The following is a 15,077-nucleotide window of genomic DNA, read 5'->3' as shown; positions in this document are numbered from 1 at the left end:
AAATGGACCTGCATGATGATCCCCTTGCGTTTCACCTGCGAGCGATGCTGCTGTTGCTGCATTTGGCGCAGGATCCCTCGCCCCCATACGCGCGCGATAGCAACTGTCTCGTCTCAGGGATTCCCCCCCCAACCAGCAGCGCCGCTCAGCAAGCGACAAACAAAGGACTCTCATCACTCCCATACCCACCCACCCCCTCCACCGGGTTTTCTTGGCTTTCTGTTTTTGTTTCCCACCTGCTGCCCTTCGTATATACATTAGGCACCGCCAGCATAGCTGCGAACAGTTTCCGCCCGCAACTTCCCGTGGCCGCAAACCCGCAACTTTCCAATATTGACATTGCAACCCCACTCGTGACAACAACCAACTCACAATGTCGGCTCGACCGGCGACAAACAGCATATACTATAAGGGCGGGGGGGCTAACAACCACCATGTGCAGCTGGGAGAGCGCCGCCAGAGAACCAGGAAGAGTAAAATAAGAGTCAGATTCGATAACTGGATGGTCAATGAAGGTGGGTTTGGCTTTGTTCACCTATCGTACCTCTAGTAGGAGGGTTCCCAACGCTTATCTGTTCACGAATCTATAGGGCCACGGCAGATCTTCACAGTCTTATGGTTGGCGATACAGGTCGCCTACTTCGCCATCTCGTACCAACAACTATGGACCGCCAGCAACCTCACGACGTTCCGGTCCGTGCTCGGCCACGGGCTACCCACCGCTCGTGCAGCAGCGAACGTGATCAATTTGAACTGTGCGATTCTCCTGTTCACAGTGTGCAGGAACTTGATCTCGATGGTCAGGACGACGATTCTCAACAAATACGTGCCGTTTGACAAGAACATCACGTTCCATATTGTCATTGCGTGGTGTATTGTGTTTTGGACCTACATTCACGTTGTGGCGCATTACTTCAATTACCTGTATGTGGAGCAGGCTTTGGGACCGGCGAAGACGGCCCGCGGTCTGGCTTGGTTGTCGGGTCCTGGATGGACTGGTGGGTACTTGTGCTTGGGCTTCCTAGTCTAGTCTAGACTGAGCCTGATTCACTAATATTGGGCTCCCTTGATAGGTCAAATCATCACGGTGTCCTTCTTCTTGATGGTGACATCAGCACTGGAAGGCGTGCGAAGGAAGTACTTTGAGATGTTCTGGTTCACGCACCATCTCTTCATTGTCTTTTTCGGCGGTCTCCTCATGCACGGCGCCTTCTGCTTCATCAAAGCCGACATCCCCGCCGACGGCAACAAGAACGTCGACCTCTGCCGTGGCGGACCGACCTTCTGGAAGTGGTGGGTCCTCTCCGGCGCCGCCTACCTCCTCGAACGCGTGCTCCGCGAAGCCCGGGGCCGCAGAAAGACCTACATTTCCAAAGTTGTGCAGCACCCTTCCAAAGTCGTCGAGATCCAAATCAAAAAACCGTCCTGCCTCACAAAAGCGGGGCAGTACATCTTCATCTGCTGCCCCGAGATTGGCAACTTTGAGTGGCACCCGTTCACCCTTACCTCCTCCCCACACGAGGAATTCATCTCCATCCACATCCGCGTCGTCGGCGACTGGACCACCAAATTCGCCAAACGCTGCGGCTGCCGCTTCGGCGACGCCGACGAAGCCGGCATGGCCGCGCCCACTTCCCTCCCTTTCATCATGATCGACGGCCCCTACGGCTCGGCCTCCGAAGACGTCTTCGAATACGAAGCCGCCATCCTCGTCGGTGCCGGTATCGGCGTCACCCCCTTCGCCTCGATCCTCAAAACCGTCTGGTACCGCATCAACAACCCCACCGGCATGGTCAGCCTGAAAAAAGTCTACTTCTTCTGGGTATGCCGCGACAAGGACGCCTTTGAATGGTTCCAGGACCTCCTCATGACCCTCGAGGAGGAAAACATCGACGGGTTCCTCGAGATCCACACCTACCTCACCGGGGGGCTCAAGATCGACGAGGTCAAGAATATCATTGTTAATGACGAGGAAGGGGTGTCTGACGCGATTACGGGTTTGAGGGCGCCGACGAACTATGGAAGACCGAATTGGGACGCGATTTTCAAGATGGTTAGGAGTAATCACCCGGGGACGGATGTGGGCGTGATGTTCTGTGGACCGAAGGTGTTGAGTGGGGCGCTGCATAAGGCGTGTAATAGGTGGACGGAGGCGACGGAGAATGGGACGAGGTTCTTCTATGGGAAAGGTGAGACTTTCACGTTCCGTTTCGGGGGTATATTGTTTGATGAACATGTAAGCTGATCAACCTCTCCCTGTCTTCCACAGAAAATTTCTAAACAACCGCCTGGACGTATTCATCCACTCTATACAAACGCATCTCTCCCCGCTGTACATACAATCACCCTCCCCTGCCTTAAAATTACGTTTTTGGGTGTGTTTTCCCCCTTCCCCTTCCCGAGTCTCCCTGCCCTCGATGCAGCCCATCACTAGAGTAGAGACTGCCTGACCGAATGACTATCTTCCCTAGCTAGCTCACTAGGGCCCCCAGTTCCCCCCAGTTTTTTGTGTTTAAGCGCAATACGGCGTATATGGGAAATCCAATCGTATTCGAGGGTTTTCGTAAGAATCAGTCTTCCTCGCTGCTATCTGAGAATTTGATGTGTTTTCGGGGCGGTGGGTCGTCGGTTGGTGGTGGGACTTCGGCGGGGCGTTTGGTCGGTATTGACGTTGCTGTGAGTGGGGGCTTGTGATGTTGTGGGGCGGTGGATCTGGAGTTGTGTTGCGGTTGCGGGTGTCGCCGTTGCTGTTTCTGATGCCATTCCTTTTCTTCTTGCTTGGAGAAGATGTGGTCCCAGTACTCGGCCTCCTCGTCGCCTGTCATCAGTTCCAACGAGATGTTTGGGTATTTAGGTTTCCCCACGACCGCGTCGGCTTGTGCTTCATCATCACCGCCCTCTTCAGCTACTTCGTCCCCCCACTCAGCCCACTCACTCTGCACGTCCGCCCCATCCCCATCCGTGGCCATAGCAATCGCATCCTTCCCCTTCCTCTCCTTCACCTTTCCCCCCTGCAACAACGTCCCCGTATCCCCCTTATGCATCTGGCACACATACTCCCTCCCAAACCACACAACCGCCAACCTCGCCCCATGCATGGTCTTGAACCTCACAATCCCTTCCCCGCCGCCGCCACCCTTGCGCGTCTCGACAAACGAAACGGGCGCAATCATCTCAAACAGTTTCCGGAGCACGCGGGTGGTGGCCTGTGGGTGTGCGCCTGTGAATTTGGCGAGGACGCGGGTTTGGAAGACGGCTTTTTGGACGGGGTGGTGATTTTGAGAGAGTTGGTGGAGGTGAGATTTGCGAGATGTGTGCAGTGATGCGTAGGTATCTGTTAGCTCGTTCCAGCGGGGTTTGGGGATGGTGCGGATCTCGCCGAGGGGTGTGGAGGGGTGTGGTGGAGTTTCGATGAATGTTTTCAGATCGGTTTCCGTCGTTAGTGGCCGCCACAGGGTCCCAAAATGCCGCGCGGCGTTCTCCATCTCCTCCTGCGTCTCAAAGACGACAAACGCCCAGACGCTCGCCTGATCCCCTCTTATCTCCGGAAACACGCACCGCTCGACCGCCCCGAACGGTGCGAAACATTTGCCCAGGGCGTCGGAGGTGGTTTTGGCGGGGAGGTGGTCCACGTAAAGTGTGCGGGCGTCGAGGAGAGAGTAATCGGGGATGGTGTGGCGACGGCGGATGGATTTACCGTCGATGCTGATTTCGAGGTGCGGGGAGTGGTCGCGGATGGCGTGGGCGGCTACGATTTCGTCGGTTGTGCCGAGGGTTGGGTGGAGGAGGTGGGTTAGGGGGAGCCCTGGGGAAAGTGAGATACGAAGAGTGAGAACCATATATACGCGTGCAAATATCGATAGATCAAGTGCCCGGCCTGGGGCAGACGGGGATAATCCCTTCTCAGCCACTTGGCCGCATCACCGAGTGAGAATGGCCAGGTAGCCGGTCTCCAGCACCCCTCGCATTCAACTCACATCCATCCACGGCCTCGCGAATGCGAGTAGCAGTGTTCAGGTCATAGCTGAGGACGTCGTCCGAGAGACAGCGAGCGATTTTTGTGGCAATGGCTTGCTCTTGGGAGCGGAAGGCCTCCTCTTTCTGCTGAAAGAGTGTAGCCATTCGCTCGTGGGTTGCTGTAGGCTCTGCCAGTGACTGTTGGGTTGCCTGCTTGCCATTCACAAGTCGGGTCGGAGAGCAATCCTGCCCTTCTGCAAAACGCGTCCTCTCCCTCCTCTCCCTTCCTCTCCAGCTCTCAGACGTCCGTCCCCGTTTCTCCCACAGAAACCCCCAGCTACAAGCCTTACAGTATATACATATACATTTGACGTACCGGCAGCCGCTCTCTGTCCTGCATACCTCTCTCTCCTTCGCCCTCAAGAGTATTGTCATCCAATCGCCCCTGTATCCGTTTCCTGTGCGACCGAGTCTCCGACCCGTCACGTTCGCTGTCTTCCTCGCTCAACCCTTATCCTCACCGGAGCTCCTTTCGCTATTACCTCTCCCTGGGACAGAATGGTATGTCACGGCTTATAGACTTCGTAAACCTTCAAACTCACTCATTCCATTATTTTACAGTTTGGAGGCTACTACGACGATGATCATGGCCAAGCGCTGGGTTTCGGGACTCGACAGGGGTCTTTCGTAAGTTTTGGGTGTTCCGTGCATCCTCCGTACCCACCTCTTTCTCACCACTACGTCCATCACATGACAGACCGAGACCTATCGCTGCTACTCTGCTGCAATGATGCAAACTCGCACGGAACGGCCCGAGTTTTTGTATGGTGGGAAGATTGTGATGCCTCAATCGGCTTTCATCAAGCTTTGTGAGTACACGTTGTTTCAACGTAATTTTCCACCTTGCCTGACATGGGACTAATTCATTCTACAGCTGCACTGCACATCAGCTGGCCAATGCTGTTCCAGCTCAAGAACACCGCACAAGACCGAACATCACACTCGGGCGTCCTCGAGTTCACAGCCGAAGAAGGACGTGTCTACCTCCCGCAATGGATGATGCAGACACTCTTGCTGCAAGAAGGACAATTCATCGAGATCAAAAACGTTGAGCTCCCATTGGGAACGTTCGTCAAGATCCAGCCCCAGTCAGTGGACTTCCTCGACATCACCGACCCGAAAGCGGTGCTGGAACAGGCCTTACGGAACTTCTCGACCCTCACCGTCGGCGATATCATTACCTTTAGCTATAACGACAAACTATACGATATCCTTGTCCTAGAAATCAAACCAAATGGACCTGGTATCTCGATCGTCGAGACAGATTTGGAAGTCGATTTCGCGGCGCCGCTTGGGTACGTCGAGCCTACTCCAATGGGAAGGCCCGGACAAGCTGTATCAGCCGCGACACTGAAGGGAAGCACAACGAGCATAGCGCAGCATGCCGTAGCCGACGATATCGGCTTCAAGCCATTTGCTGGGAAGGGACAGAATCTCGGTGGGAAGGGACCTGTGAGTGGTGGTGGTGGCAGCAGCAGCGGTGGGGCGAAAGAAGATACCCGCGAAAACGACATTGCGGACACCAACATCCCGGCGGCGCTGAGGTTACCCGCTGGCAAATTGTTTTTCGGATACCCCGTCGTGCCTGTGAAAAAGGTCTCGGATGGTACCGAAGCGGCTGGTGACAACTCAAAGCCGTCCGGGGGTGGGCCGTCGGCGTTCACGGGTGCGGGTCATACGTTGAAGGCTGCGAAGAAGGGAACTTCGCCTGCGGGATCGTCCTCATCGTTGGGACCGAGACCGCCGTCTAGTAGTGGGAGTAGCAGCAAACGACCAAAGTAGGCCTTTCAAAGGCTCGTGAGGGAGGTGATACAGGAGGGTGGTAGTTACGGGAAGACTGTACTATAAGCGCATCAGTGGGTGGTTCTGCTGTTTATACGGTGTATTCTGTATCAGATCCTTGTCAACGGAAAAATATGTACATACGTTTGTGAGTCTGTGTGTGTGTGGAACATCAAGCCCATTCTTAACCGGCCGACTTCGCCCGAGGCCCCATTTTCCGTCTCCCCTCCCTTTCAAACTCCCTCTCAGAATCGCACCATGCGCCCACCACCGTCCCTCATCCCCCTGATACTCCGACCGACACCCCTCACCCTCCACCACCTAACACCCATGCTCAACCCAACAAGACTCAACACAACAATCGCCCAACGACGCGTCCACCTACTCGCAAGATCACTTACGACTGCCAGCGGCACAGGAGATGGAGGGACAGCTGTGAACACTGTGAACCCGGCGTCGGTGGCGTGTGTGATTATTGGGGATGAGGTTTTGGGAGGTGGGTTGATGGGGACGTTGGGGTGGTGTTTGAAGGGGGAACGGGGTTGAGGACGGGGAAGCTGGAGGGCGTGGGGGAGACGGCGAGAACTGGGCTTACGTTGTGATGTTCGTCTGGTTAGGAAAGACGTTAGATACCAATTCGCACTTTCTCGGTGAGTCTTTTACTCCCTTGAGCTCTCGGGGGTTCGCAAGTCGAGAAATGGAACCTGTGACTAAGTTTCAATGTGATATCCCTCCCACACACAGCCAAAAAATGTTTTGATCACGGCCTCGACCTCAAACGCATCGTCGTCGTCCCCGACATCACGGAAGATATCGCCCAAACGGTACGGGAGATGTCCGCATCGTACGGGATCGTGTTCACCAGCGGTGGCATCGGGTACGTCAACATTTTCCTCTCCCCAATTCCACCCCACATTTAAACATATGGTATCCACTTCAGCCCAACCCACGACGATATTACCTACCCCTCAATAGCACACGCCTTCTCCCTCCCGCTGCACCACGACACGCGCACCCTTGAGCTGATGCGCAAGCTGACCCCGCGGAAGGATGGGAAGGAGGTGGAGATGACTGACGCGCGGAAACGTATGGCGTGGGTGCCGTATGGGGAGGAGGTAAAGGTCGTGCATCCGTGTGAGGGGTTGTGGGTGCCGGTTGTGGGGGTTAGGAATGTTTGGATCTTACCTGGTATGTATCATCATCGCCAGAACTCGACTGATAGCGCCTGATGTATATGTACTGACTGTTATGGTTTAATGGCAGGCATCCCCCGCCTCTTCGAACGCCTCCTCACCGCCGTCCTCCCCACCCTCCTCCCCCCCGCATCCTCCCACCCCGCGCTCTACATCCGCGTCCAAATCGGCACCATCCTCCCCGAATCCACCATCGCGCCCGCCCTCACCTCCATCCAGGCCCGCGCGGCACCCGACGGGATCAAGGTCGGGTCCTACCCCAAGTGGCAGAGACATCCTGTTCGACCTGGGGGGGATGGCCTGGACGGGGGGAAGGGACGGCCGGGGGTTGTAGTGAGCCTTGTGGGGACGGACAGGGAGGTTGTGGAACGGTGGGCGGAGGTTGTGAGGGGGGAGGTGGATGGGTGGGTTGTTGAGGGAGATGAGGATTGATGGTGGGAGGTGGGTGATGGTGGTTTCTTGGGTGTCCGATGGCTTGGAAGTGTTGAATGAGCTGCGCCCTCTACGTGTGCACGCATTATTGGAATCACTGTTATAGTCGAGAGCGGAGCGTACGCATGGGCGCACTGCCAAAAAAAGGCTTTCATATCAATAGCATCATGCGAACGGAGGATAGTTTCAATCTCGCGAACAGCGGACTTCTACACTGCCTTCGCTTCTGATATCACACTTCTCCGAAGGGCAACTCCGAAAGGTATCTCCGCAGGTTTCGGACGAATCCAGGCACAAGAGGCGCAGGGATGCGGCGCAAGTGGGATGTCCGAAATGTCCGAAAGCGCACACTCCGCCTACTCACGCCCACACGCTAAATAAACACCCAGATGCCCTCAACAAACCGCAACCTCGAGGTCCTCTCACTCCCTCCTCGACCCCCCCTTCCTATACCAACATAAGCCACAACCACCGCTGCCTTATCCAGAATATCCGCCCCGATAAACACGCACACATATCCCTTCTCCCTCCGTCCTCCAATGTGAAATCCCTGTGTCTGTCCGGCTAGTTCTGAAATTGAAGAAACCATCCGTTAGTTTGAGAAGCGACGGTTTCGATAGCCCTTGTCTTTGGTTTGTACTCAGACTTCCATGTCTCGATGTCTCAACATCGTAGTTACTCGCGCCTCTTTCGGTTGTCAAACGCTTCTCTTTTGTGAAAGTAACCTGCCCCATATGTGCGAGGTACCATGCCCTTCGCGCAACCATTGGACCAGTAGCGATGCTCGCTAGCCCGAGGGCGTACATCTTGATCATAGTTACAGGCGATCTGCGCACGGAGCGTACATAATCACGAGGCTGACACCAGGCAGAACGTTTCGTCGTTACATCTAAACAGAAGGAGTACAAAGGGAAGGAGTGAGAGTAGACAAATGACAAACATGAGACGTACCGTTGCTGTCCTTGCATACCAATCCCTCAAGTACTCCAAGAGATCCATCACGGCTCTGCTGTCCTCCTCTGCATTGCGAAAGTCGTAGGTCTCTTCAGGCAGGATGTCCGTCACCACATCCGACAGCGAGCGGCGAGGGAACGCGATGGAGGCAGGGCGCGTCACGTTGGTCACCTCCGCAATGGTCTTCGATCTCCTGCTTGGCCAAAGAAGGCGAACTAGTTGGCGCAGGTTGCGGAACTTCCAGTGGGCTGGTTGGGATGGACGCGTCCTTTCCATCAACACCTTGTCGCAATGGTTGGTGGACCAGGAGAAAAGGGTCACTCCTTGGGCACAAAGGTGTCTCCAAAGTTCGCCAGGAATTGCTCTTCTGGTTCTTTGGCATTGGAATTGTCCTCGTAGAAGTGTGAGGCGGGAGGCTGACGGGTGCCGTCAGGCAAAGCAGCTGCCCATCCAAGCTCGAAAATCCTGGCCACGGCAAGGGGGACACCAGTCTGGAACTCGTAGTCGTAGGCGACCTCGACGCGCCGCCCTCCGCTACGCAAGATTTCCGACCATATGGTGCCTTGCAAGCGTTCGTGTATCAAATCGAGGCGGGGTAGGCTTCCAGGTACGCGGCCATGGTCATGCAAGCCTCGTACTCCAGAGGCTCGCACTTCAGCCAATAACCTGCTGGTCTGGCCCAATCCCATGGCCAAGTGGGTCGGGCAGGCTCCTCTCCCGTTGGCCATGGTGAGGTCGTTCTGTAGGGCAAAGCATTTGTCTGTGAGCGAGTTCTATCAGAGAACACAGCCTTCTCGTTGCAACGCTCACCATCTCTTTGCATTTGAAACACTTGAGGCCTGCTGCCCACCACGTTCTCTGCTTTGCCTTTTTTCGCTCCACGTCCTCTGGAGTCCAGCGGGCTTTGGCCCTCGCATATGTCTCCCTGTTAACTTGTCGTTTCCGGGCAGCGGTCTCGGCAGAGGTCTCAGCAGCCTTTAGTTCCCTCGCCGCCTTCTTGCGCTCTTTTTCCTCTGCTTCCTTCTCCTTCCGGGCAGCTGCTGTGGCGGCGCGCTCTGTCTTCTTGAGCTCGGCTGCGGCAGCGCGCTCCGCTTGCTTTGATGCGTTCGCGGCAGCTTTTCGCTCTCGCTCTCGGGCCTTTGCGTTCGCGGCTTGCTTCGCAGCGGCAGGTCGCTCGGCTTCTAGTGTTGCATTACGTCGCTGTCTCTCGGCGTCCTCTTCTGCTTCGGCGGCTTGCAGCCAGCCGTAATCCCGCTTGTTGACTCCCTTCAGGGTTGCTCTGAGCATGGTCGGGAATGTGGATGATCGAGTGAAAAAAAGTCGTGGGAATGTTGCAATCTTGAGGAATCCTGGAAAAACGACTTACCCAGAAGGTCTGAATTGATCCAGTAACCCGGGAAGGCAAGGCCGTCTACGGTCCGTCTGCCGGCCTTGCCATGGTGGACGAAAGTGTCGGGAAGAAGCCCGAGGAGATCCGCCATGTCCTTGAGCGCCTCCTGCGGCCACCACCACCATTCCCCCTCATCCTTCACCCTCGCAGCGAATGTGGACATTTCAGCTGCTGTTGGCGCAAACGCGCCACCACGTCCTGAAATGTTTTCAATTTCATACGATCGGCGTCGTCTACCGGCTTCTTGCCGAGCTTGGCTTGAGCCTTGCCAAAACGGGGTTTCTTCCCCCCCTTCTCCTCCTCCTTGTCATCCTCCTCCTCCTCCCGCGCTCGCCCCTTTCCCTTCGAGCTGCTCGCGGCCGCAGCCTCCTCCTCCAACCGTCGGGTTTCTTCTTCCTCCGCCTCAAGCGCCTTCTTCTTCGCCTCGAGCGCGGCCTTCTTCTCTTCGATGGACGACATACTCACAAGAGAAGGTATCTATCAAGCAGTGCAGCTCTTCGGTAAGTTTACCTCTGCACCTCCGCTAATCAAGAGGGCGGCCAAACAGGCAGGTCCCAACCTTAGAGGGGTGTTTAAAAAAAGTTATTGTTGTTGTTGTTGTGGTTGTTGTTGTTGTTGTTGTTGCGGAAGGCGTTGTTGTTGTGGTTGGCAGAGGAGGAACGCTTGAGCACCCCTCTATTTATATGCCAGCCTGCATTCTGCCCCCAAGCAAATGTGGGGGAAAAGCGGGGGGTGGGTGGAGGTAATATAGATAGCGGCTGATAGCGGCGGACTGACAGCGAAAAGCGACAGCGCGTTAACTCCGCTTATTGGGATTTTATTCTATTTATATTGCAAAGACGCGTCTGCACGTGGTTCCTCGCCGTTCGATGGTACAGTATGTGACGCCATGTCACGGTACGGGGTAGATGAGGGAGAGTGACGCAAGAAGGCCCGGGACAGGAGAACACGGAACCTCCCTGCAGCCTGGAGGCCATCCGCATTGCTCAGTGTCGGCAATAGCATCTTATGAATATCCCCGTGTAATATGCGGGGGGGTGTGGCGCAGGGGTCATGTGACCGTGTGGCGTTCTGATGTCCGGATGGCGGCCACACCATTTTCTTCTCGGGTATAAAAGCCGTGCGCTCCCCTTCACCCCCTCTGGTTTCCCTCATCAGTAGAACAATTATCAATCCTCCATTAAAGTTCGTGGCATTTCTACAGCTCTCCCGTTGTATGGCACGCGTTCCCGGAGTAAAGATGCTAGCCACCCTTAAACGCAAGATTGCGTAGGCCGAGCCCTCGCTATTCTTTTCGGAGAATGTGGGGGAAAGGCGCATTCCGCATCTTTTGCACCTGTCGGGTGATACATTTGTGTCGAGAGAAGATCGATGGCTGGTTTGCGCTGTAGGGTGCCGGTGTACTGTACGTCGGTTTTCTGCTGTAGGGTTTCCCTCGTCGAATCGGGAAGGTCTCTGGCGGAGTTTCGGACTGCAAGGAGAAAGCCATTTCCGGCGTGATTTGCTAACAATCATGATCGAGAGTTTCGACGACTTGGGGAAAGACGGCTCGGCCGTCTTCTGCGTGAATGCAAGGCGGTCGTTTTTGTCACCTATTGAAAATAGAAGATGGCGACACTCAAAAATCGTCGGTCGCCGGAGCAAATCTGACGAGAGCACTCAGGCCCAAACGTCCTGAAGGCAATGTTGTCGGCGCTGGAATGCGGAAATCACTTCGGAACAGTCACACGTTCCTGCGAAGGAGTCGGCATCCGTAACCGGCCTCCAGATGGTTACGCTCCTTCCAGGTGCCATTGCGTCCATTGCAAGTTCCGCCAAATTTTCGCGCACCCTGAGCAAGCGAAACTGTGGTTGGAAAAGCATGCTATAGACCCGCATCAGTCAAACTCTATAGACGCTGCCTACTTCCCATCAACCACCATGATGTTAGCTCCGACAAAGCCCAATCCCATCAAGCTTATCCCCCGTCCCCGGTATTACCGCCCATGAAACGCAATAATGGTCCGACAGAAGCTGCCACTCCTCCACCTCATCAAAAATCTCCAACTTCGCTATCCTCTCCCTCTCCTCCAGGTCCAAACTCTCCCAAAACATATTCATATCCACCGCCCGACCCGCATCCCACCCACACTCCTTGAACCTTCGCTTCTGCGCCTCCAGATCCGGCCATTCGCTCCATCCCAACAAATCAATCCCCCGCAACCGCAGGTTTTGCGCCATCACGCGGCCGAATGCATCGTCGGGGTGGATTTGCTCGTACACTACAAACACGCCGCCGCCGCCGCCTTCACGGACCAGCGTGGATGTAGCGCTTAGGATTGTCCGTGAGAGCGCCGGTTGGAGGTATATCAGCACGCATTCGCATAGGAAGAGGGTTGGAAGAGTGGAATCGAGGCCGAGCGAGTTGAGGCGGGGGATGAGCTGGTCGGAGAAGGTGCGGAGGTCGCCGGAGATGAGGTGGTAGTCCAATCCGTGGAGTTCTAGGCCGCCGCGCTCTTGCATCGAAGGGAATATGATATGAGGAATGTGGGTAGGGAGGAATATGAAGCGGTGACACACTTACCGATCTTGAACGGCCCTACGAGCTTTGTCAACGGCGGGTTTTTGGCGATCGTCTGCCCTTTCTTTGAGACGATCTCTGGGAAGTCAATCTCGAAATACTTTCGAGGTTGCCGGCCTGCTGACTAGGAAAAAAGACAACGAGGTATCAGCACGCCCACCCTGTTTGATATTTACGTCGCACTGCAAGATCCCGCATTCAACGCACCTTCAAGAGAAAATATCTCGTATCCGATCCAGCTCCCAAACTAACGATCTGTTTCCCCTGCGGGTTTCCGTCCCCGCTCGCCAAGAAATGATCTATGAGTGTCTCCAGCGCCTTTGACCGTGCAAATGTTCCTGCATTCCTAGCGGTGAGTATGAGTAAGGAGTAGGCGGCAAATATGTGCAGAGGTATTTTTTGATTTACCTCTGTTAATGACGGGGGGCCGCTTTTGAGCCCGCCGGACGAAGTGCTTTGCGTAGGGGTCGGGAAGGTAGCCGAGATTGACCGCCGCGCTGGAACGATTTCAGTCGGCGTAAGTCCAGTGAAGACAGAAGCACTTCCTTTTTCCGCTGCCGCTCAACTTACAGCCGAGAGATGGAAGCGTCGTCGTTTGTTGAGCGGATGGTGTCGTCCTCGTTGAGGCCGGTTGTGGCGATGGTTTCGTTGGTGGGGAAGGCCGGCATTCTGGTGGAAGCGTTCCTGGTGGAGGTGACTGTCTATGTTTGTGGGCCCGTCTGCTGTGCTGATGGAGTCCGTTGTTACTGGGTTGTGCGAATGGACTGTGGTCGAAGTGTGCGATGGGGGCCTCTTGTGTTTTGTCCGGAAGTTGTCCGACCGCCTCGTTCCCCTCAGGACATGGGACGTCAAGACGCTCGGCACAGTCCCCACCAATCGCACTACCGCCAACGGCCATCGCCAATGCAACACCAGCAATGCTTCGCTCACTTCTAACCGACCAGCGGCCGCCCGACACCAGGTGAGGTAGAAGGGAGAACGGCGAGGGAGGTGTGATATCCCTCGCAGGGTCACCGACGTCCATGGCTTCTTCATACCGTAAGCTGAGCAATATTCTCTTCGTTTCGCGGTATCTCAGCTCATTCCCAACACGCCGACCGAACGTAAAAGTCACATACACGAGTCGCAGGGCTGCCTCAGCGGCCACGGATCGGCAGACGCCACATACGTCGCAGAAATCAGATGCCGACGCGAGATCGCAGCAGCCGGTTCGGCGGCAGGAGCAGGAGAATATGGGCGCGATTAACATCAACGTGAACGCGGGTTCGAATTCTGAAGCAGTCAAGGGGGGGGAGATGAAGCAGAAGGAGCCAAAGGAGGAGTGTGAACGGACGTTGGCAAAGTGAGTGGCTTGCTTGTCCGGCTGTATTGAGGGATCTGAAGACGGGAAACTGGAAGAAACTGTGACCGCTGGTGCTAATGAAGCATCGTCGTGTAGGAAACGGGCGAAGACGCATGGCGGTAGGCCGTTGACCATCATGCATTTCTTTCAGCCCGCAGCAAACGAGAGCGGGAAGAAGGCCACAACATCTGCATCCACTGCGGGAGGGAAGGGCGCCGCGCCGAAGTTCGTAGAATCAGCCGCCTCAGCGCAAGCTTCTCAAGGCAGTGCGACCGTTCCCACCAAGCGCTCGCTCGAACAATCCCTCTCCTCGCCAACACTCACATCTACATCACCACGTCCACACTGGCATACCCCATCGTCGAAGAAACCACCACTCCTCTCATCGACGTCCCCACCCACAACCCTACCCCCATCGACAACCCCACCCACCACCTACGCCCAACTCCACCTCGACCTCGGCCAAAAATCCCTCACCGCCTGCCCGACCTGCAACATGTCCTACGCCCGCTCGCGCCCCGACGACGTCGCCACGCACGCGCGGTACCACGCCGCGGCGGTCGAGGGCGTCATGTGGGGACCGGCTTCCTCCTCGTCATCCGCATCCGCAGGAGAACGTGTTGTAAGGGAGTTTGCGGATGGCGCGAAGGTGGTGTGTGTCGAGAGGGAGGGGTGTGGGGTTAAGGTGTGGAAGAAGGCACTGAGTGTTGTCATCTTGGTCAATACGGAGCTGGGCGCCGCTGCGCCTGCGGAGGTCGACGAGGGGAGCAAGATCTTCCTCTACATAACCCCCTCCCGCCGCGTCGCAGGCTGCGTCCTCGTCGAGCGCATCACCACTGCATACCGAGTCGTCGTCTCTGACACCGCCACCGATATCCAGCCAGAGAACAACGATCCACCTCGGGAGGAGCTGGTCAAGAATGGAAGTGTTGCGTTTCGGAGGTGCGGTGACTTTCTTTCAAAGACCATGCAAGGTTCCCATCTCTGGTTTTTGCTTACATTGTTTGGGTATATGATAGTACGTGTCCTGTACCGGCCTCCTGTGGTATCAGCCGGATCTGGGTACTCAAGAGCGAGCGGAGGAAGGGGGTTGCGGGGAGGATGTTGGATGTTGTTCGGTAAGTTTCCCCCTTCCCCGTGCTCTTTTTCATCTATTCTTTGTTTGTTTGACCTCCAACTAACGAATAGAAATTATGGCCCACAGCACACGCTTCGTCTTTGGATACACACTCTCCCCCACCGACGACATGGCGTTCTCGCAGCCGACGATGGCGGGCAAGGCGCTGGCCGAGCGGATGTGTGGCGGGCGGAAGGACTTTTTGGTTTATTAGCGAGATATGTTGTGTTCTTGGGAAGGGTGCGAGTCGCGAAGGGGGGTTTGAGTGGAGGGTTTGAGTGGAGGCGAGG

At 55.8% G+C, this 15,077-nt stretch overlaps 7 protein-coding genes across 7 annotated transcripts; 4 read left to right on the top strand and 3 right to left on the bottom strand.

Moving 5' to 3' along the window:
- Positions 1–373: 373 nt before the first annotated feature.
- EV422DRAFT_491379 (ferric reductase NAD binding domain-containing protein) lies at positions 374–2,245 on the top strand (the record flags this gene model as incomplete). The annotated part of the gene is made up of 3 exons (XM_053067526.1): positions 374–515; positions 591–998; positions 1,074–2,245. 3 exons carry the CDS (start codon positions 374–376, stop codon positions 2,243–2,245), a joined length of 1,722 nt encoding a protein of 573 aa, XP_052930440.1.
- Positions 2,167–4,263, bottom strand: EV422DRAFT_512982 (uncharacterized protein). The gene is made up of 2 exons (XM_053069122.1): positions 3,978–4,263; positions 2,167–3,805 (listed from the first exon to the last, which is right to left on the bottom strand). Exons 1-2 carry the CDS (start codon positions 4,120–4,122, stop codon positions 2,571–2,573), a joined length of 1,380 nt encoding a protein of 459 aa, XP_052930439.1. The 5' UTR covers positions 4,123–4,263; the 3' UTR covers positions 2,167–2,570.
- Positions 4,264–5,979, top strand: EV422DRAFT_512981 (ubiquitin fusion degradation protein UFD1-domain-containing protein). The gene is made up of 4 exons (XM_053069121.1): positions 4,264–4,518; positions 4,579–4,644; positions 4,715–4,826; positions 4,892–5,979. Exons 1-4 carry the CDS (start codon positions 4,516–4,518, stop codon positions 5,797–5,799), a joined length of 1,089 nt encoding a protein of 362 aa, XP_052930438.1. The 5' UTR covers positions 4,264–4,515; the 3' UTR covers positions 5,800–5,979.
- EV422DRAFT_512978 (molybdopterin binding domain protein) lies at positions 5,980–7,638 on the top strand. Its single transcript, XM_053069120.1, has 5 exons — positions 5,980–6,295; positions 6,417–6,449; positions 6,544–6,676; positions 6,740–6,987; positions 7,063–7,638. Exons 1-5 carry the CDS (start codon positions 6,058–6,060, stop codon positions 7,422–7,424), a joined length of 1,014 nt encoding a protein of 337 aa, XP_052930437.1. The 5' UTR covers positions 5,980–6,057; the 3' UTR covers positions 7,425–7,638.
- Positions 7,639–8,507: 869 nt separating this feature from the next.
- EV422DRAFT_30641 (uncharacterized protein) lies at positions 8,508–10,054 on the bottom strand. The gene is made up of 3 exons (XM_053066143.1): positions 9,745–10,054; positions 9,189–9,657; positions 8,508–9,118 (listed from the first exon to the last, which is right to left on the bottom strand). Exons 1-3 carry the CDS (start codon positions 9,891–9,893, stop codon positions 8,696–8,698), a joined length of 1,041 nt encoding a protein of 346 aa, XP_052930436.1. The 5' UTR covers positions 9,894–10,054; the 3' UTR covers positions 8,508–8,695.
- A 1,640-nt stretch (positions 10,055–11,694) lies between these two features.
- Positions 11,695–12,996, bottom strand: EV422DRAFT_563275 (S-adenosyl-L-methionine-dependent methyltransferase; the record flags this gene model as incomplete). The annotated part of the gene is made up of 5 exons (XM_053072049.1): positions 11,695–12,263; positions 12,332–12,452; positions 12,536–12,666; positions 12,737–12,825; positions 12,899–12,996. 5 exons carry the CDS (start codon positions 12,994–12,996, stop codon positions 11,695–11,697), a joined length of 1,008 nt encoding a protein of 335 aa, XP_052930435.1.
- Positions 12,997–13,806: 810 nt separating this feature from the next.
- EV422DRAFT_491148 (ESCO1/2 acetyl-transferase-domain-containing protein) lies at positions 13,807–15,001 on the top strand (the record flags this gene model as incomplete). Its single annotated transcript, XM_053067507.1, has 3 exons — positions 13,807–14,612; positions 14,690–14,788; positions 14,875–15,001. 3 exons carry the CDS (start codon positions 13,807–13,809, stop codon positions 14,999–15,001), a joined length of 1,032 nt encoding a protein of 343 aa, XP_052930434.1.
- Positions 15,002–15,077: the final 76 nt, after the last annotated feature.

This window comes from Fimicolochytrium jonesii, assembly GCF_025526975.1.
Source record: "Fimicolochytrium jonesii strain JEL569 chromosome Unknown EV422scaffold_1, whole genome shotgun sequence".
NCBI lineage: Eukaryota > Fungi > Chytridiomycota > Chytridiomycetes > Spizellomycetales > Powellomycetaceae > Fimicolochytrium > Fimicolochytrium jonesii.
The sequence above is the reverse complement of the archived record's forward strand: the minus strand, read 5'-3'. Positions and strand labels throughout refer to the sequence as shown.

Bases quoted from the DNA above. Each gene is read 5' to 3' on its own strand.
- EV422DRAFT_512982 (XM_053069122.1), bottom strand. From the start codon at position 4,122: ATGGCTACACTCTTTCAGCAGAAAGAGGAGGCCTTCCGCTCCCAAGAG. The intron at 3,806-3,977 runs GTGAGTTGAATG...CACTTTCCCCAG, and splicing joins TCGCGAGGCCGTGGATGGAT to GGCTCCCCCTAACCCACCTC.
- EV422DRAFT_512981 (XM_053069121.1), top strand. The intron at 4,645-4,714 runs GTAAGTTTTGGG...ATCACATGACAG, and splicing joins GGACTCGACAGGGGTCTTTC to ACCGAGACCTATCGCTGCTA. The intron at 4,827-4,891 runs GTGAGTACACGT...TTCATTCTACAG, and splicing joins ATCGGCTTTCATCAAGCTTT to CTGCACTGCACATCAGCTGG.
- EV422DRAFT_512978 (XM_053069120.1), top strand. From the start codon at position 6,058: ATGCGCCCACCACCGTCCCTCATCCCCCTGATACTCCGACCGACACCC. The intron at 6,450-6,543 runs GTGAGTCTTTTA...TCCCACACACAG, and splicing joins TACCAATTCGCACTTTCTCG to CCAAAAAATGTTTTGATCAC. The intron at 6,988-7,062 runs GTATGTATCATC...GTTTAATGGCAG, and splicing joins GAATGTTTGGATCTTACCTG to GCATCCCCCGCCTCTTCGAA.
- EV422DRAFT_30641 (XM_053066143.1), bottom strand. From the start codon at position 9,893: ATGGTGGTGGTGGCCGCAGGAGGCGCTCAAGGACATGGCGGATCTCCT. The intron at 9,658-9,744 runs GTAAGTCGTTTT...GACCATGCTCAG, and splicing joins GATCAATTCAGACCTTCTGG to AGCAACCCTGAAGGGAGTCA. The intron at 9,119-9,188 runs GTGAGCGTTGCA...TTTGCCCTACAG, and splicing joins GTTTCAAATGCAAAGAGATG to AACGACCTCACCATGGCCAA.